This window comes from Rhinoraja longicauda, chromosome 12 (assembly GCF_053455715.1).
Source record: "Rhinoraja longicauda isolate Sanriku21f chromosome 12, sRhiLon1.1, whole genome shotgun sequence".
Lineage (NCBI taxonomy): Eukaryota > Metazoa > Chordata > Chondrichthyes > Rajiformes > Arhynchobatidae > Rhinoraja > Rhinoraja longicauda.
Window position 1 is genome coordinate 53,707,604 of NC_135964.1, and position 20,836 is coordinate 53,728,439.

The following is a 20,836-nucleotide window of genomic DNA, read 5'->3' on the forward strand; positions in this document are numbered from 1 at the left end:
AACAGGCCCTTCGGCCCAACTCGCCCACACCGGCCAACAATGTCCCAGCTACACTAGTCCCACCTGCCTGCACTTGGTCCATAGCCCTCCAAACCTGTCCCTATCCATGTACCTGTCCAACTGTTTCTTAAACGATGGGATAGTCCCAGCCTCAACTACCTCCTCTGGCAGCTCGTTCCATACACCCACCACCCTCTGTGTGAAAAAGTTACCCCTCAGATTCCTATTAAATCTTTTCCCCTTCACCTTGAACCCATGTCCTCTGGTCCTCGATTCCCCGACTCTGGGCGAGAGACTCTGTGCATTTGCTGTAAGTGTTCAGGATTCACTGAGTTTAGAGTCAGTGGGACGATGGTGGGATTGTCATACACCCCTCACCCATCTCTCCCCCCCCTCCCCCCACCCACCCTCGGTCCAGGGCTCTCCCGGGCAGCGCACCCACCTGCATTGTCTTCTGCACCCTGGGGTGGAGTCTTCACTGTACAATCGTCCGTCAGGAGAGAGTCCCTGGGCCTGTAAACACAAGGCACACGGTTACATACAACCCAGTACACAGAGCCCCCCCCCTCCCCACTGACCGCTCCCCCCTCTCCCACTGCCCTGCCCCCTCCCACCGACCCCCCACTGACCGCTCCCCCACTGCCCCTGCCCCTCCCACTGACCCCCCTCCCCTGCCCTCTCCCCACTGACCCCCACTGACCCCACTCCCCCACTCCCGCCCCCTCCCCCACTCATCCCCCCCTCCGTAAATCCCCCCACTGACCCCGCCCACTGACCGCTCCCCCCTCTCCCACTGCCCTGCCCCCCCCCATTGACCGCTCCCCCCTCTCCCACTGCCCTGTTCCCCCCCACTGACCGCTCCCCCCTCTCCCACTGCCCTGCCCCCCACTGACCCCCCCCCACTGACCGCTCCCCCCCTCCCACTGACCCCCCCCACTGACCGCTCCCGCCTCTCCACTGCCCTGCCCCCCCACTGACCGCTCCCCCCTCTCCCATTGCCCCTGCCCCCTCCCACTGACCTCCCCCCCACTGACCGCTCCCCCCTCCCACTGACCTCCCCCCCACTGACCGCTCCCCCCTCTCCCACTGCCCTGCCCCCTCCCACCGACCCCCCTCCCCACCGATCCCCTCCCTCACCGATCCCCGACTGACACGCCTCCCCCACTGACCCGCCTCCCCCACTGACCCCCTTCCCCCACTGCCCCTGCCCCTCCCACTGACCCCCCTCCCCACCTCCCTTCCTCCCCTGCCCCCTCCCCTCTGACTGACCCCCCCTCCCCCACTGACGCCCCCCTCCTAACTGACCCTCCCCACTCGCGTCCCCTCCCCCACTCATCCCCCCACTGACCCCCCTCCCCCACTGCCCCTGCCCCCTCCACTGACCCCCTCCCCCTCTGACCGCTCCCCCTCTCCCACTGCCCCTGCCCCTCCCACTGCCCCCCCTCTCCCACTGACCCCCCACTGACACCCCTCCCCCTTCCCCACTGCCCCACTGCCCCTCCCACTGACCCCCTCCCCACCGCCCTTGCCCCTCCCACTGACCCCCCTCCCTGCCCCCTCCCCCACTGACCCCCTCACTGACCCCCCTCCCCCACTCCTGCCCCCTCCCCCACTCATCCCCCCCTCCGTAAATCTCCCCCCCCCCCCACTGACCCCACCTGCACCCCCCTCCCTCACTCTAATAAAGCGCTCCACACAGAGGCCAACTTCTGTTTAGTGTGGAGAGACCCAGCACAGAAACAGGCCCTTCGGCCCACCGAGTCCGTGCTGACCATCGAACGCCCGCTCACCATCAGTTCTACGTTCTCCCACTTTCTCATCCACTCCTTGCACTAAGGGGCAATGTAGAGAGGGACCGATTAAACCACAAAACCTGCACGTCTCTGAGAGTGTGGGAGGAAACCGGAGCACCCGGAGAAAACCCACGCGGGTCACGGGGAGAACGTACAAACTCCGTACAGACAGCGCCTGTCGTCGGATGGGACCCGGGTCTCCGGCGCTGTGAGGCAACTGCTCTACCCTTGTGTCTCATGTCTGTATATCACCTTACATTTTGATCTTCCCATCAAACTCATGCCGGTGGCACAGGGGTGCAGCGGGTAGAGCTGCTGCTCACAGCGCCAGAGACCCGGGTTCTATCCCGACTACGGGCGCTGTCTGTACGGAGTTTGTACGTTCTCCCCGTGACCCGCGTGGGTTTTCTCAGGGCGCTCCGGTTTCCTCCCACACTCCAAAGACGTGCAGGTTTGTAGGTTAATTGGCTTGGTAAATGTAAAAATTGTCCCTAGTGTGTGTGGGATAGTGTTAGTGTGCGGGGGATCGCTGGTCGGCGCGGACCCGGTGGGCCGAAGGGCCTGTTTCCACGCTGTATCTCTAAACTAAACTCACACTGGTCACTGTCACTCCTGACCACACGGTCTTCCCTCTTGTGTCTTCAGTTGTGGTTTCCTTCACATTGGCGATATCCTGGAGATTGGAAATAAGAATCAAATGCTTTTAATCTCAGGGGGGAGGGGAGGGGGAAGAGAGGGGAGGGGAGGGGGGAAGAGAAGGGGAAATAGGGGTGGGGGAAAGAGGGGTGGGGGAAAGAGGGGGAGGAAAGACGGGGGGAAGAGGGGGGGAGATGGGGAGGGGGGAAAGAGGGGGAGGGGGGAAAGAGGGGGGAAAGGGGGGGAAGAGGGTGGGAAGGGGAGAGGGGGGGAGGAGGGGGGGAAGAGGGTGGGAAAGAGGGGGGGAAGAGAGGGGGGGAAGAGAGGGGGGAAGGGGGGGGGGGGAAGGGGGGGAAGGGGGGAAGGGGGGGAAGAGGGGGGAAAGTGGGGGGGGAGTGGGGGGGGAAAGTGGGGGGGGGGTGGGGGGGGAAGTAGGGGGGGAAGAGGGGGGAAAGTGGGGGGGAGTGGGGGGGGGTGGGGGGGGGGTGGGGGGGGGAAGTAGGGGGAGGGCTTTATGGTGGGACCGGAAGAGAGAGAGCGGGGCGGAAGTGAGTTGAGGGAGAGCGGGGCGGAAGTAATGACGGGGAACGGAAGCGGAAGTGGCAGAGGGAGCGGAAGTGGCGGGTGGAGGGTGAGGACCGGATGTTGTTCACGATGGAGAACCGGCCGCTCGCCACCTGTGAGTGATCGCGGGGCGCGGCGTCGGGCCCTCAGGCCTGTCCGCACAGTAACGGGGGGTACAGGGGGTGTAACACTGGGGCACAGTACCGGGGAGACGGGGTGGTGTGTGTGACACTGGGGTACAGACAGTACCGGCCTGTGTGTGTGTGTGTGTCACACCTGGGGCACAGTACCGGCCTGTGTCACACTGGGGCACAGTACCGGCCTGTGTCACACTGGGGCACAGTACCGGCCTGTGTCACACTGGGGCACAGTACCGGCCTGTGTCACACTGGGGTACAGTACCGGCCTGTGTCACACTGGGGTACAGTACCGGCCTGTGTGTGTGTGTGTGTGTCACACTGGGGTACAGTACCGGCCTGTGTGTGTGTGTGTGTGTCACACTGGGGTACAGTAACCGACCTGTGTGTGTGTGTGTGTGTCACACTGGGGTACAGTACCGGCCTGTGTGTGTCACACTGGGGTACAGACAGTACCGGCCTGTGTGTGTGTGTGTGTCACACTGGGGTACAGTACCGGCCTGTGTGTGTGTCACACTGGGGTACAGTACCGGCCTGTGTATGTGTCACACTGGGGGTACAGTACCGGTCTGTGTGTCACACTGGGGTACAGTACCGGCCTGTGTCACACTGGGGTACAGTACCGGCCTGTGTGTGTGTGACACTGTGCCCATCGTTTGCACTCTGGCCCACTGCATTGATGCTGATCGGGGCCGGGCTTGCTGAATCCTCCCACTGGCTCCTTGCTGACATTAAAGGAGAGGTTGTGGCCCTGACACCACGTCTGCAAGTCCACCGTCTGTCTCAACGTTGTTCGTGGCCCGGCCCATCGCTGTGGGGTCATCTGTAAACTTGTGGATGGTGGTTATAGGTGAACTTGCCCACAGAGTTGTGAGTGTACAGGGACTGGCAACGTATCCTCATGGGTACCGGTGTGGAGAATGAATCTATCATTGGCTTACCACATCGCAAGTTCATATGTGTTAGGAGCTGAATTAGGCCATTCGTCCCATCGAGTCCATCGAGTCTACTCCGCCATTCCATCATGGCTGATCTACTTTTCCCTCTCAACCCCATTTTCCTGCCTTCTCCCCCTGACACCCACACTAATCAGAATCTGGCAATCTCCATCGTAAAAATATCCACTGACTTGGCCTCCACAGCCGTGTGTGGCAAAGAGTTCCACAGATTCACTGCCCTCTGACTAAAGATATTCCTCCTCATCTCCTTCCTAAAGGTACATCCTTCTAACCCTGGCCCCCTGGACACACCGCATGTGTCTGCTGCACTTCCACCCAGTCAGGTCCTGGACAGTGTGTTCTCTCTACTCTGATCCCAAACGCTCTCAGTCACAATATTTTTCTACCTGTGTTATTCTGTGCCTCTCCTTTCCCTTCGTGCCCCGTTTCTAACCTGATGTGATTACCTCTGGATTACCTCTCACTCAACCTCACTACACCCAACGGATACTCCTACATCAATAAACCACGCTCGGAAGGCCGAGGTGGTGGGATTGCCGTAATTCACCGACAGGACTTCAAGATCAACCTCATCTCCATCTCATCTGCTCCGTCATTTGAACACCTGGCTTTCAAACTCTCTGGCCACACAAAATTAGTCATGGCAGTTGTCTACCGCCCTCCCAAACCACACCCATCATTCCTTTCTGACTTCTCTGACTTTCTGACCCAGTTCTGTTCTCTCTCCCCCTCAATCCTCCTCCTCGGTGATTTCAACATCCACATGGACTCCACTGACTCCACAATAACCGCTGACTTCACTGAAATACTCAACTGCTTTAACCTCACTCAACACGTAAATTTTCCCACCCATAACCGTGGGCACATTCTGGACCTTGTCTGCTCCACTGGACTAAATCTACATCACCTCTCTGGCTCCGACCCCACCCTCTCTGATCACTTAGCCATCACCATGTCCGTCAACATTCCCACCCCAGCTCCAAAGCAAAAACGCAAAATAAACTTCCGCAAGCTGAACTCTGTTTCACCTACCTCGCTCTCATCCTCCCTCTCTGAAATAATGTCCGCCTCTCCCTTCGTTGACCTCCACAGCCCCTCTGACCTCACTGACTACTACAACCGCACTCTCTCCTCCTGCCTCGACCAGCTTGCACCTATAAAAACCAAAACAGTTTCCTTCACCCACTCTGCTCCCTGGTTTACCCCTGAACTCCGCGTGATGAAAACTCATGCCCGTCAACTTGAAAGACTCCGCAACAAAACAGGTCTCACAATTCACTCCCAAGCCTACAAAGACCACATACAGCACTATAAAGATGCCCTCTCCCATGCCCACTCCACCTACTACTCTCAAATAATTCACTCTGGCTCCGGAAACCCCAAAACACTCTTCTCTACAATAAACAAACTCCTCAGCCCCCTGGACACCATCTCCCAATCATTCACAGTTGACAAATGCACCACTTTCCTTTCATTCTTCCAAAGCAAAATAGACAACATCTACAGCACCTTAACCACCAACGCACCTGCTCCCCCTCAAACCACCTGCCCCCCCTTATCCTGTCAGCCCCTGCCTCAGTTCTCCCCAATCTCCACCACCGACCTCTCTGACCTCTTCACAGGAATAAAAACTGCCACCTGCTCTCTGGACCCCATCCCCTCCAGCTTTGTCAAGGCCTGCCTTCCTGCTCTCTCTCCACTTATCACTGCAACAATAAACTCCTCCCTGTCCACTGGCATCGTCCCGCCATCCCTCAAAATCGCTGCTGTCACCCCCATTCTGAAAAAACCTGGTCTAAACCCTGACACCCCAAACAACTTCAGACCAATCTCCAACCTACCCTTTCTGTCCAAAGTTTTGGAACGTGCTGTAGCTTCCCAACTCAAATACCACCTCTCTACCAATAACCTGTATGAAACTTTCCAATCTGGATTCCGCTCAAACCACTGTACTGAAACTGCGCTCCTCAAAATCACAAACGACATTCTCCTCTCCTCCGACGCTGGCAACCTCAACATCCTCATCCTACTTGACCTCAGCGCCGCCTTTGACACCATAAATCACTCCATTCTCCTCACCCGACTTGAAACCTCCCTTAACATCACCGGCACAGCCCTATCCTGGTTTAAATCTTACCTCTCTGACAGACACCAGTTCATCTCCATTAACAACTGTAAATCCCCCACCGCTCCCCTCCCCCAAGGTGTCCCCCAAGGCTCAGTCCTTGGCCCCCTCCTCTTCATCCTCTACCTGTTCCCCCTTGGTCAATTAATCCGCCGTCATGGTCTCAACTTCCACTGCTTCGCCGATGATATCCAGCTCCTCATCTCCACCAAGTCAATCTCCTCCACCACACACTCTACACTGACAAACTGCATTACTGAAATAAAATCTTGGCTTCAATCAAACTTCCTCAAACTCAATTGCAACAAATCTGAAATCATCATCATTGGTCCAAAAATGCTCACCAAATCCACCCAAAACTTCATCCTCAACATTGATGGTCTCCCAGTATCCACCTCACCTCACATCCGGAATCTTGGAATCATCCTTGATCAAACCCTCTCCTTCGACAAACACATCAAACACATCACAAAGACAGCCTTCTTCCACCTCAAAAACATTGCCCGTCTCCGGCCATCCCTCTCCTCCACAGCTGCAGAAACCCTCATCCACGCCTTCATCACCTCCCGTCTGGACTACTGCAACAGCCTCCTCTATGGCGCACCCTCAAAAATCATCAATAAACTTCAATACATTCAAAACTCCGCTGCCCGTCTACTCACACACACCTCGATCCGTGACCATATCACCCCCGTCCTTTATAAACTCCACTGGCTCCCCATCCCCCAGAGAATCCAGTACAAAATCCTCCTCATAACCTACAAAGCCCTCCATAACCTGGCCCCATCCTACCTGACCGACCTCCTCCACAGGCACACTCCCACCTGCACCCTCCGCTCTGCCGCTGCCAATCTCCTATCCCCCCACATCCGGACTAAACTCAGATCCTGGGGGGACAGGGCTTTCTCCATCGCTGCTCCCACCCTATGGAACTCACTACCCCAAACCGTTAGAGACTCCCCCACACTCACCACATTCAAAACATCGCTGAAGTCTCACCTGTTCAGTACTGCCTTCAACCACTGAAGGTCACCTCACCTACTGTCTCCTTTCTCTGTTCATTTATTTATTTACTTATTTATCTATTTATTAATTTCCCTATGTTCTCAAAATCTCTGTAAAGCGTCTTTGAGTGTATGAAAAGCGCTATATAAATAAAATGTATTATTATTATTATTATTATGTGTTGAGGAATGCTGGACTGAGTGGAATCTCCACCAGTCTGCTGTTGGCGTGTTTAACTCCGTGTACGATGGTCTTCCAACTTCTTTTATGCACTCGTATTAGTTATTAATTTCATGTTCATAAGTAATAGGAGCAGAATTAGGCCATTCGGCCCATCGAGTCCACTCCACCATTCAATCGTGGCTGATCTATCTCTCCCTTCTCCTAACCCCATTCTCCTCCCTTCTCCTAACCCCATTCTCCTGCCTTCTCCCCATAACCCCTGACACCCGCACTGATCAAGAATCTATCTATCTCTGCCTTAAAAATATCCACTGACTTGTGGCCTCCACAGCAGTCTGTCCTTTATTGATGTTTTGATCGTTATATTTATCTTCGTGTTACATTTACGGGTCCAATAAGCTGCAGCAAGAAATAATGTAATTGTTCTGTTGCCAGCACACGTGACAATTAAACACTTAGATGTTCACAAGTTATAGGAGTATAATTAGGCCATTCGGCCCATCGTGTCTACACAGCCATTCAATCATGGCTTATCTCTGCCTCCTAACCCCATTTTCCTGCCTTCTCCCCATAACCCCATGACACCCATCCTAATCAAGAATCTGTCTATCTCTGCCTTAAGAATATCCACTGACTTGTGGCCTCCACAGCCGTCTGTGGCAAAGAATTCCACAGATTCACCACCCTCTGACCAAGGAAATTTGTCCTCATCTCCTTCCTAAAGGAAAGTCCTTTAATTCTGAGGCTGTGCCCTCTGGTCCTGGACTCTCCCACTGGTGGAAACATCCTCTCCACATCCACTCTATCCAGGCCTTTCATTATTCTGTACGTTTCAATGAGGTCCCCCTTCTGTCCATACAATTGACCTCCACATCGTTCTGTGCTTTATTGAAGGTTTGATGGTGGTATTTATCTGTGTGTGTTGCATTGATGGGTCTGTAAAGCTGCAACAAGAATGTCATTGCGCTGTTGCCGGGACACGTGATGACTAAACACTCTCAACACTCTTGACTTTTACCTCACAGTCATCCAGAAACAGCCCACTCAGTCCACATCAATGCTGACCTTTCTGCCCAGAGATGCTGCCTGTCTTGCTGAGTTACTCTCTCCAGCTTTTTGTGTCTGTTCTCTCTTACCTTCTTGTGTGAGTTCTGGGCGTTCAGGAACAGTTCCTCATATTGCGTCTTGTTGGTGAATGGATCTTAAATTAAAATGGCAGATCAGAGTTGGCGTGTTTTTGTTGATGTGAGTTTGGTGTTAGTCGTGCTCCCTGGTTTAACATTCTGTGACTGTGAATGTGGCAACGACGCTCGCTTGCATTTGGTCACTGAATGCTACTGACTGCACGGTGGCACAGTGGTGGAGCTGCTGCCTCACAGCGCCACAGGCCCGGGTTCCATCATTTAGACAGTAGACAATAGGTGCAGGAGGAGGCCACTCGGCCCTTCGAGCCAGCACCGCCATTCAATGTGATCATGGCTGATCATTCTCAATCAGTACCCCGTTCCTGCCTTCTCCCCATACCCCCTGACTCCGCTATCCTTAAGAGCTCTATCCAGCTCTCTCTTGAATGCATTCAGACAATTGGCCTCCACTGCCTTCTGAGGCAGAGAATTCCACAGATTCACAACTCTCTGACTGAAAAAGTTTTTCCTCATCTCAGTTCTAAATGGCCTACCCCTTATTCTTAAACTGTGGCCCCTTGTTCTGGACTCCCCCAACATTGGGAACATGTTTTCTGCCTCTAACGTGTCCAACCCCTTAATAATCTTATATGTTTCGATAAGATCTCCTCTCATCCTTCCAAATTTAGCGTGGCACGATGGCGCAGTGGTAGAGCTGTGCCTCACAGCACCACAGGCCCGGGTTACATCCTGACTACACTTTGTGTATTAGTGCTGCCACATAGATCATACTGATACTGATTGAGAACGATCAGCCATGCCACATAGATCAGTCCTGGGCGCGTCGAAGAGCTGAATTATGTTCATAAGTCACAGGAGCAGAATCAGGCCATTCGGCCCCATCGTCTGATCCGCCATTCAATCACGGCTGATCTATCTCTCCCTCCTAACCCCATTCTCCAGCCTTCATCCCCATAACCCCTGACACCCATATGAAACAAGAATCAAAGAGTCTGATGAAAGGTCTCGACCCAAAATGTCACCTATTTCCTTGTCTCGAGAGATGCTGCCTGACCCATTTTATGTCTTTCTTTGGTGTAAACCAGCATCAGCAGTTCCTTCTTACACGAGAATCCATTCACCTCTACGTTAAAAACACCCACAGCCGTCTGTGGCAAAGAATCCCACAGATTCACCACCCTCTGGCTAAAGATATTCCTCCTCATCTCCTTCCTAAAGGAACGTCCTTTAATTCTGAGGCTGTGCCCTCTGGTCCTAGACTCTCCCACTAGTGGAAACATCCTCTCCACATCCACTCTATCCAGGCCACGCACGCTCACTATTCCGTGAGATTCAACGTTAATGTGTTGTTACTGTGTGAGGTGTCAGCACAGTAAATGCAATAGTTCATGCAAACCAAGGATACAGCTGTTGTGTCAACGTGTGGTATCAACACGCACATCCACACGCACACAGACCCAAACGTGCACCCACACGAATACATGCGTACCCACACATGCACACATACACACGCACATCCGCACGCATCCGCACACGGGCACTCACACACACACGCATCTACGCACACGTGGACACACACATCCACACACGCATGCGCATCCACACGGACCCACACAAACACACGTGCACCCACCCTCACGTGCACCCACACGCACATGTGCATCCACATGAACACACAAACCCACATGAACAAACACTCACACGAAAACACACACCCACACGAACACCCACACAAACACACACACCCACACGAAAACACACACCCAAACTAATACACGCACCCACACAAATACATGCGTACCCACACATGCACACACCCGCCATCCGCACACACACACACCCACGTGTGCATCCCCACACACACACGGGCGCACACCCACATGTGCATCCGCGCACACCCACACGGGCACGCACGCACATGTGTGCATCCACACACGAACACACACCCGCCCGCACGCGCGCGCGTACACCCACCGTGTGCGGTGGTCGTGTGCGTTGGTCTGAGCCTGTGTGGGCTGGCCGTGGGGCTGGGCTGACGATGTAGACTGGCGATCCGTGCGATGGTCTGCTCACATGGCTGTGTGGGGTAGCGTTGCCTTGCTGGTGCCAGTACAGCTGGGGTGTGGGGAGCGGGGCGCTGTGGGACAGACGGGTGGGTGGGGCACGGGGAGTGGGGGCTCAACCTGCGGGTCTGTTGACTGCCGCTGCCATGGTGACAGCGATCTGTGATGTCACCGGCCTGTCACCGGGCCAGGCCTGGGTGGCCACTCTGTCCAGCCAGCTCGTACTGGTACTTTGTCTCTATCTACTGGATCTGTGTTGACCACTCACAGAGATCATGGAGCATCTCTCACTTAAACCCTGTGCACATCTACGTCAGAAGTGATAGGAGCAGAATTAGGCCATTCGGCCCATCAAGTCTACTCCGCAATTCAATCATGGCTGATCTATCTCTCCCTCCTAACCCCATTCTCCTCCCTTCTCCCCATAACCCCTGACACCCGCACTAATCAAGAATCTATCTATCTCTGCCTTAAAAATATCCACTGACTTGTGGCCTCCACAGCCGTCTGTGGCAAAGAATCCCACAGATTCACCGCCCTCTGACCAAAGAAATTCCTCCTCATCTCCTTCCCAAAAGAACGCCCTTTAATTCTGAGGCTGTGCCCTCTGGTCCTAGACTCTCCCACTAGTGGAAACATCCTCTCCACATCCACTCTATCTGAGCCTTTCACTATTCTGCCCCCGCCACTCAATACCTTTGATAAACTTGAATCTCAGACTAGAGTTTAGAGCTCCAGCGCAGACACAGGCCCTTCGGCCCACTGTATCCCTGCCGACCATCGATCACCCAGTCCACTAACGCTGTCCTGCACACACCAGCGATGATTTACAATTTTCACAAGCCAATTAATCTACAAACCTGTACATCTTTGGGTTGTGGGAGGAAACCTGAGCACCTGGAGAAAACCCACGTGATCACAGGGAGAACGTACAAACTCCGTACAAACAGCACCCGTGGTCAGGATGGAACCCGGGTCTCTGACGCCATGAGGCAGCAGCTCTACCTGCTGCACCACCGTGCCGCCCACTTTGAGATCAACAATTGACGTTTTGCAGCAAAGCGCGTTGTAAACATCTACTACACGTAGAAATGATTCTTGGAATCGCTGGTTCCAATTTCTTTCAGCCTGGTGCTTAGATGCTTAGATTAAATCAGCAGAAATATTTCCTTCCTTCTCGGGCAGGGCGTCACGGTGGTGCAGCGGGTAGAGCTGCTGCCTCACAGCGCCAGAGACCCGGGTTCCATCCTGACTACGGGTGCTGTCTGTACGGAATTTGCACGTTCTCCCGGTGAAGAAGTCTGAAGAAGGGTCTCGACCCGAAACGTCACCCATTCCTCCTCTCCAGAGATGCTGCCTGACCTGCTGAGTTACTCCAGCACTCTGTGAAACGTCACCTATCCATGTTCGCCACAGATGCTGCCTGACCCGCTGAGTTACTCCAGCACTCTGTGAAACGTCACCTATCCGTGTTCTCCACAGATGCTGCCTGACCTGCTGAGTTACTCCAGCACCTTATGTCTACCTTTGATTTAAACCAGCACCTGCAGTTTTCTCTCCCACTCCCCATGATCGTGCCTCATTTCACTCTGTGAGCTTCTCAGTGCGTGTGTGTGCCACTCCAGTCTGTCTCGTCTCTGCTCGTAATCCCCCTGTGGGTTGACGTATCGTTGTGAAGAGTCTGCCTTGCTCACCCTGCGGGTCCACTGCATCTTCCCACGGTGCCCTGGCCTGCAGCAGCTGCCCAGATGTGGCGTTTGCACAGCTGGAATGTAGCTTCTGTTCCTCCTCGTCTCTGTCCATTACGGGAATAGATATGATCTTGAAATTCCACATCTGTTCACATCAGCTCATCTTCTTCCTGTCAGAGTTCAGTGCCAAAGTTGGACTATTTGAAGCGTGGGTTGTTCTCTCTAGAACGTCAGAGGTTGAGGGGAGACCCGATAGAAGAGTATAATATCGTGAGAGGCACAGGCAGACGGTCAGAATCCTATTTCCAGGGTGGAAATGTTGAAGACTAGAGGGCACTGACATAGAAACATAGACAACAGGTGCAGGAGGAGGCCGTTTGGCCCTTCCAGCCAGCACCGCCATTCACTGTGATCATGGCTGATCATCCACAATCAGTAACCCGTGCCTGCCTTCTCCCCATATCCCTTGATTCCACTAGCCCCTAGAGCTCTATTTAAGTCTCTTTTAAATTCATCCAGTGGCAGAGAGTTCCACAAATTCACAACTCTCTGGGTGAAAAAGTTCCTTCACACCTCAGTTTTAAATGAGACTGTGGCCCCTGGTTCTGGACTCCCCCAACATTGGGAACATTTTTCCTGCATCTAGCTTGTCCAGTTATAATCTTATACTTCTCTATAAGATCCCCTCTCATCCTTCTAAACTCCAGTGAACACAAGCCCAGTCTTATCCTCTTCCTATCAGAGTTCAATCCTAAAGTTGGACTATTTGAAACGTGGGTTGTTCTCTCTAGAACGTCAGAGGTTGGGAGACCGGATGGAAGTTTATAATGTTATGAGAGGCACAGGCAGACGGTCAGAAAACTTTCTCCCAGGGAGGAGATAGACAATAGACATTAGGTGAAGGAGGAGGCCATTCGGCCCATCGAGCCAGCACCGCCAGATGGTGTGATCATGCCTGATCATTCTCAATCAGTACCCCGTTCCTGCCTTCTCCCCATACCCCCTGACTCCGCTATCCTTAAGAGCTCTATCTAAGATGTCAAATACCAGAGGGCACGGCCCGGCTTTAAGGTGAGAGGGGCAGAGTTTCAAGGAAACGTAGGGGGCAAGTGTTTTACACAGAGGGGGGTGGGGGTCTGGAATGCACTGCCAGGGGTGGGGGTGGAGGGGGGGCAGGAGGGGGCGAGAGGGGGGGGAGGAGGTGGTGAGAGGGAGGGAGAGAGAGTGGGAGAGAGAAAATGTTGAGCACTGACTTTGTGGGCCAAAGGGCCTGTTTGTGTGCCCTTCTATGATCTGAGGAGGGGGGCGACTGCTTAGTTTGCTGGGAGTTACATAGAAAACAGGTGCAGGAGGAGGCCATTTGGCCCTTCATCCACAATTAGTAGCTCGTTGCTGCTTTTCCCCCCGTATCCCCATGTTGGGCTGCCCTTGCCCCTGAGGCTGATCATCCACAATCAGTAGCCCGTTCCTACCTTCTCCCCGTATCCCCGTGTTGGGCTGCCCTTGCCCCCTGAGGCTGACCACTGGTGTTGTTCTGTCTGCAGGTGCCGGAGACCAGGCTCTCTTCTCGTCCGTCTACTCCATCTTGGTGCAGCAGCTGCCGCGAGAGCCCATGGAGTGGAGAAGGTACCGTCCCCGCGCGTGGGCTGTCCGCCATCAAGGGGCCAAACGGCCTCCTCCTGCACCTTATCTTCTATGTTTCTGTGTGTCAGACCGCGTGGATATCCGAATGCAGCACTTGCCCGCACAGCACTTGTTTTACAAAAGTTCAGTTTAGAGATGCAGCGCGGAAACCGGCCCTTTGGCCCACCGAGTCCGCACCGACCAGCGGTCCCCACACACTGACACTACCCTACACACACCGAGTCCGCACCGACCAGCGGTCCCCACACACTGACACTACCCTACACACACCGAGTCCGCACCGACCAGCGGTCCCCACACACTGACACTACCCTACACACACCGAGTCCGCACCGACCAGCGGTCCCCACACACTGACACTACCCTACACACACCGAGTCCGCACCGACCAGCGGTCCCCACACACTGACACTACCCTACACACACCGAGTCCGCACCGACCAGCGGTCCCCACACACTGACACTACCCTACACACACCGAGTCCGCACCGACCAGCGGTCCCCACACACTGACACTACCCTACACACACCGAGTCCGCACCGACCAGCGGTCCCCACACACTGACACTACCCTACACACACCGAGTCCGCACCGACCAGCGGTCCCCACACACTAACACTACCCTACACACACTGGGTCAGCACCGACCAGCGGTCCCCACACACTGACACTACCCTACACACACTGAGTCCGCACCGACCAGCGGTCCCCACACACTGACACTACACTACCCACAGGGTCCGCACCGACCAGCGGTCCCCGCACACTAACACTACCCACCGAGTCCGCACCGACCAGCGGTCCCCACACACTAACACTACCCACAGGGTCCGCACCGACCAGCGGTCCCCACACACTAACACTACCCTACACACACAGGGTCCGCACCGACCAGCGGTCCCCACACACTAACACTACCCTACACACACAGGGTCCGCACCGACCAGCGGTCCCCGCACACTAACACTACCCACCGAGTCCGCACCGACCAGCGGTCCCCACACACTAACACTACCCACCGAGTCCGCACCGACCAGCGGTCCCCACACACTAACACTACCCACAGGGTCCGCACCGACCAGCGGTCCCCGCACACTAACACTACCCACCGAGTCCGCACCGACCAGCGGTCCCCACACACTAACACTACCCACAGGGTCCGCACCGACCAGCAGTCCCCACACACTAACACTACCCACAGGGTCCGCACCGACCAGTAGTCCCCACACACTAACACTACCCACAGGGTCCGCACCGACCAGCAGTCCCCACACACTAACACTACCCTACACACACAGGGTCCGCACCGACCAGCGGTCCCCGCACACTAACACTACCCACAGGGTCCGCACCGACCAGCGGTCCCCACACACTAACACTACCCACAGGGTCCGCACCGACCAGCGGTCCCCACACACTAACACTACCCACAGGGTCCGCACCGACCAGCGGTCCCCACACACTAACATTACCCACAGGGTCCGCACCGACCAGCGGTCCCCACACACTAACACTACCCTACACACACTGGGTCAGCACCGACCAGCGGTCCCTGCACACTAACACTATCCCACACACACAGGGTCCGCACCGACCAGCGGTCCCCACACACTAACATTACCCTACACACATCAGGGACAATTTGTATATTTATATCAGTCCCAATTAACCTACAAACCTGTACGTCAATGGAGTTTAAAATTTTTAAAATTTTAGAGATAGAGCGGAAACAGGCCCTTCGGCCCACCGAGTCCGCACCGACCAGCGATCCCCACACACTAACACTACCCACTGGGTCCGCACCGACCAGCGATCCCCGCACACTCACACTACCCACTGGGTCCGCACGTACCAGCGATCCCCACACACTAACATTACCCTACCCACCGAGTCCGCACCGACCAGCGGTCCCCGCACACTAACACTACCCACTGGGTCCGCTCCACCAGCGGTCCCCACACACTAACACTACCCTACACACACAGGGTCCGCACCGACCAGCGATCCCCGCACACTAACACTACCCACTGGGTCCGCACCGACCAGCGATCCCCGCACACTAACACTACCCACTGGGTCCGCTCCACCAGCGGTCCCCGCACACTCACACTGCCTTACACACATCAGGGGCAATTTTACATTTATACCAATCCCAATTTGAAGGTTAATTGGCTTGGTAAATGTAAAGATTGTCCCTAGTGGGTGTGGGATAGTGTTAGTGTGCGGGGATCGCTGGTTGGCGAGGACCCGTTGGGCCGAAGGGCCTGTTTCCGCGCTGTATCACTAAACTAAACAAAAGCTCTTCTCTGTACCTCGGTACACGGGACAATAAACTAAACCCACCCAGAGCAGCTTGGCCTCCATCGCCTTGGCGGGCGTGTGAGTCCACCCCTCGCTGTGACCACGACAGTCAGTGCACTCGGCCTGAGGGAAAGATGGCGGAGTTTTAATGTCGACATGCGACTGACTGCCCAAGATGGAACCCTGAGCGACAAACAGGGTGCTGGAGGAACTCAGCGGGTCGGGCAGCATCCGAGGAAGGGAATGGACCGGCGATGTTTCTGGGGCGCTGATGGAGCAAGAGGGGTGGCAGGGAGGGAGGGAGGGAGGGAGGGAGGGTAAGTAAGGGGATGAGAGAGCTAACAGTGTCCTCTCGTGCCCAGGTCTTACGGTCGACCCCCCAAGATGATCCACCTGGAAGCCAATTTTGTCCAGTTTAAGGAAGAGTTGATTCCCAAAGAGGGGAACCGCGCACTGCTGACATTCCCCTTCTTGCACATATTTTGGACGGACTGCTGTGTGAGTATGGCGGCTTATGTGTTGTATGGCCCCCTCCTTCCCCCCTCTCCATCCTCTCCTCCCCCTCTCCCTTCCCCCCTCTCCCTTCACCCCTCTCCCTTCACCCCTCTCCCTTCACCCCTCCCTGTTCTCCCTCTGACAGTAAAGCTGTGCCCTCTGGTCTTTGACGTTTCCATGCTGGGGGAAAAGGTTGTGAGTGTCTACCCTGTCTACCCTTTGTGTGATAAAGTTTGCCCCTCAGGTTACATAGAAACATAGACAATAGGTGCAGGAGGAGGACATTTGGCCCTTCGAGCCAGCACCGCCATTCACTGTGATCATGGCTGATCATCCACAATCACTAACCCGTGCCTGCCTTCTCCCCATATGTCTTGATTCCACTAGTCCCAAGAGCTCTATCTAACTCTCTTTTAAATTCATCCAGTGAATTGGCCTCCACTGCCCTCTGTGGCAGAGAATTCCACAAATTCACAATTCTCTGGGTGAAAAAGTTCCTTCTCACCTCAGTTTTAAATGACCTCCCCTTTATTCTTAGACTGTGTGGCCCCTGGTTCTGGACTCCCCCAACATTGGGAACAGTTTTCCTGCTTCTAGCTTGTCCAGTCCTTTTATAATTTTATACATCTCTATAAGATCCCCTCTCATCCTTCTAAACTCCAGTGAATACAAGCCCAGTCTTTCCAATCTTTCCTCATACGACAGTCCCGCCATCCCGGGGATTAACCTGGTGAACCTACGCTGCACTGCCTCAATAGCAAGGACGTCCTTCCTCAAATTAGGAGACCAAAACTGCACACAATACTCCAGATGTGGTCTCACCAGGGCCCTGTACAACTGCACACAATACTCCAGATGTGGTCTCACCAGGGCCCTATACAACTGCACACAATACTCCAGATGTGGTCTCACCAGGGCCCTATACAACTGCACACAATACTCCAGATGTGGTCTCACCAGGGCCCTGTACAACTGCACACAATTCTCCAGATGTGGTCTCACCAGGGCCCTATACAACTGCACACAATACTCCAGATGTGGTCTCACCAGGGCCCTATACAACTGCACACAATACTCCAGATGTGGTCTCACCAGGGCCCTGTACAACTGCAGAAGGACATCTTTGCTCCTGTACACAAATCTGATTGAATCTTCCTTTGAGGGCTGCAGGACACGGAGGTTTACAAAGCCACAGTGAAGGACGAGATCACCAAATGGCAGAACGTTCTGAAGGCCTACAGCAGCATGGACTGGCTGATCGTGGTGGTGGAAAGTGACGCCAAGAAAAAGAACAAGACTAACATCCTCCCCAGGACCTCCATCGTGGACAAAATCAGGAACGACTTTTGCAACAAACAGAGCGACAGGTACCGTGGGAGCAGGGTGGCCTCCATCAGATGATCAGCCATGATCACAGTGAATGGCAGTGCCGGCTCGCAGGGCCGAATGGCCTCCTCCCGCACCTATTGTCCATTGTCTAAATCACCCCTAGTGTGTAGGGGAGGAACTGCAGGTGCTGGTCGAGACCAGTCTGAAGAAGGGTCTCGACCCAAAACGTCACCCATTCCTTTCTTCCCGAGATGCTGCCTGACCCGCTGAGTTACTCCAGCATTTTGTGTCTACCTTCGATTTTAACCAGCACCTGCAGTTCTTTCCGACACTTGTCTTTCCACTGACTGGTTAGCGCGCAACAAAAGCTTTTCACTGTACCTCGGTACACGTGACAATAAACCACACTCTCATTGGTCAGCCCACCTGGACCCACCTGATCTCCCGGTTGCCAAACACTTTAATTCCCCTTCCCATTCCCACACTGACCTCTCTGTCCTCGGTCTCCTCCGTTGTCAGAGTCAGGCTGAACGCAAATTGCAGGAACAGCACCTCATATTGCACTCGGGCCCAGTGGTATGAACATTGACTTCTCTAACTTCAGGTAGTCCTGGCATTCCCTCTCTCTCTCTCTCTCTCTCTCTCTCTCTCTCTCTCTCTCTCTCTCTCTCTCTCTCCATCCCCTCCCCCAACCAAGTCACACCAGCGTCTCGTTCTCACCCAGCAAACAACTAACTATGGCCTGTTTCCTTTATCATCGGCACTTTTTTGTGGAAACTAAAATGAACTGAACCTCCAGCGTTCCACCAAATTCAAATTGAATATTTGAATATCTGGTCAGCGGCCTGGATAGAGTGGATGCGGAGAGGATGTTTCCACTAGTGGGACTAGAGGTCATGGAGGTTTTAAACTACACCTGAACTGAAGCAGAGGTGTCCTTCCTTGCTGCAGGTGCGTGGTACTCTCCGATCCACTGAAGGATTCGGCCCGTGCACAGGAATCTTGGAACGCCTTCTTTGCCAAGCTGAGAACTCTGCTGCTCATGTCCTTCACCAAGAACCTGGGCAAGTTTGAGGACGACATGAGGACCATGCGGGAGAAGAGGACAGAGGCCGGCTGGAGCTTCTCTGCGTACTTCATGGTTCAGGTAAGCACGCGGTTACCGCTAATCCATTTAACTATCGAATAGATTACCGCTAATCCATTTAACTATCGAATAGATTACCGCTAATCCATTTGACTATCTAACATCTTAAAGGAGAACATTTGATTTATTTAATCATGGATGTGAATATCTGGTCAGAATAGTGAGCGGCCTGGATAGAGTGGATGTGGAGAGGATGTTTCCACTAGTGGGAGAGTCTAGGACCAGAGGACCAAAGGCAGTATTTAAATCCGTTCACTGTTACCCTCGTAGATAGTAGCCAGCCACTGGTTTGGACCACCGCAGTTCTTCAGGTGATAGTGTCTCCACAATGCTGTTTAGTTTAGTTTAGAGATACAGTGTGGAAACAGGCCCTTCGGCCCACCGGGTCCGTGCCGACCAGCGATCCCCGCACACTAACACTATCCTACACGAGTTGGGACAATTTACACTTATACCAAGTCAATTAAGACTGAGGAAGGGTCTCGACCCGAAACGTCACCCATTCCTTCCCTCCAGAGATGCTGCCTGTCCCGCTGAGTTACTCCAGCACTCTGTGAAACGTCCCCCATTCCTTCCCTCCAGAGATGCTGCCTGTCCCGCTGAGTTACTCCAGCATTTTGTGTCTATCCTCAATTAACCTACAAACCTGCACGTCTTTGGAGTGTGGGAGGAAACCGCAGATCTCGGAGAAAACCCACGCAGGTCACGGGGAGAACGTACAAACTCCATGCAGACGGCGCCCGTAGTCGCGATGGAACCCGGGTCTCTGGCGCCATGAGGCAGCAGCTCTACCCGCTGCGCCACCGTGCCGCTGTTGCCGATGGAATTCCTGGGATTGCCACCAGGTTTGGCTTTGAAGCCATGTACGTTGTCGATGCAGAACACCAGGAGGTAAAGTGGAGATCTGGCTTGCATCAGCACGTGAGGCACAGAGACCCAGACAACACACTGAAACAGTGTGCATTAATCACACTTACAATTCTAATGAAAACAAGACTAGTGCAAAAAACATAATTCACAATAATGTGGGCGGCACGGTGGCGCAGCGGTAGAGTTGTCGTCTTACAGCGAATGCGGAGACCTGGGTTCAATCCTGACTACGGGCGCCGTCTGTACGGAGTTTGCACGTTCTCCCCGTGACCTGCGTGGGTTTTCCCCGAGATCTTCGGTTTCCTCCCGCACTCCAAAGACGTGCAGGTTTGTAGGTTAATTGGCTTGGTATAAATGTACCCCAGTGTGTGTAGGATAGTGTTAGTGTGCGGGGATCGCTGGACGGCACGGACCTGGTGGGCCGAAGGGCCTGTTTCCGCGCTGTATTTCTGAACTGTATCTCTAAACTGGTTGGTGACGTGCCGAATGTCTTTAAACAAGGGGCACTGCGGTGTGACGTGTTAGACCACGTGACGATTCATCGTGCCGTTAACAGCAGGGGTGTTGAAGCAGGCGAGCCCTCCCCTTTGCCCGCTCCTGGTCAGGCCGCGGGGGACGGGCGCCCCCGGTAGTTTGACGCTGACAGACACAAAATGGTGGAGTAACTCAGTGGGACAGGCCGCATCTCTGGAGAGAAGGAATGGGTGACGTTTCTGGTCATGACAAGAAGTCACCCTTTCTTTCTCTC

At 54.4% G+C, this 20,836-nt stretch overlaps 1 protein-coding gene across 1 annotated transcript in view; it reads left to right on the forward strand.

Annotated features, from left to right (window-relative positions):
* Positions 1-3,019: 3,019 nt before the first annotated feature.
* The window catches only part of trappc10 (trafficking protein particle complex subunit 10), a 31,932-nt gene continuing 14,115 nt past the window's right edge, over positions 3,020-20,836 (forward strand). Inside the window, 5 exon segments of the mRNA XM_078408830.1 lie at positions 3,020-3,108; positions 13,846-13,927; positions 16,610-16,745; positions 17,913-18,109; positions 19,023-19,218. Coding sequence (XP_078264956.1) covers positions 3,072-3,108; positions 13,846-13,927; positions 16,610-16,745; positions 17,913-18,109; positions 19,023-19,218 — 648 coding nt within the window. The 5' untranslated portion in view covers positions 3,020-3,071.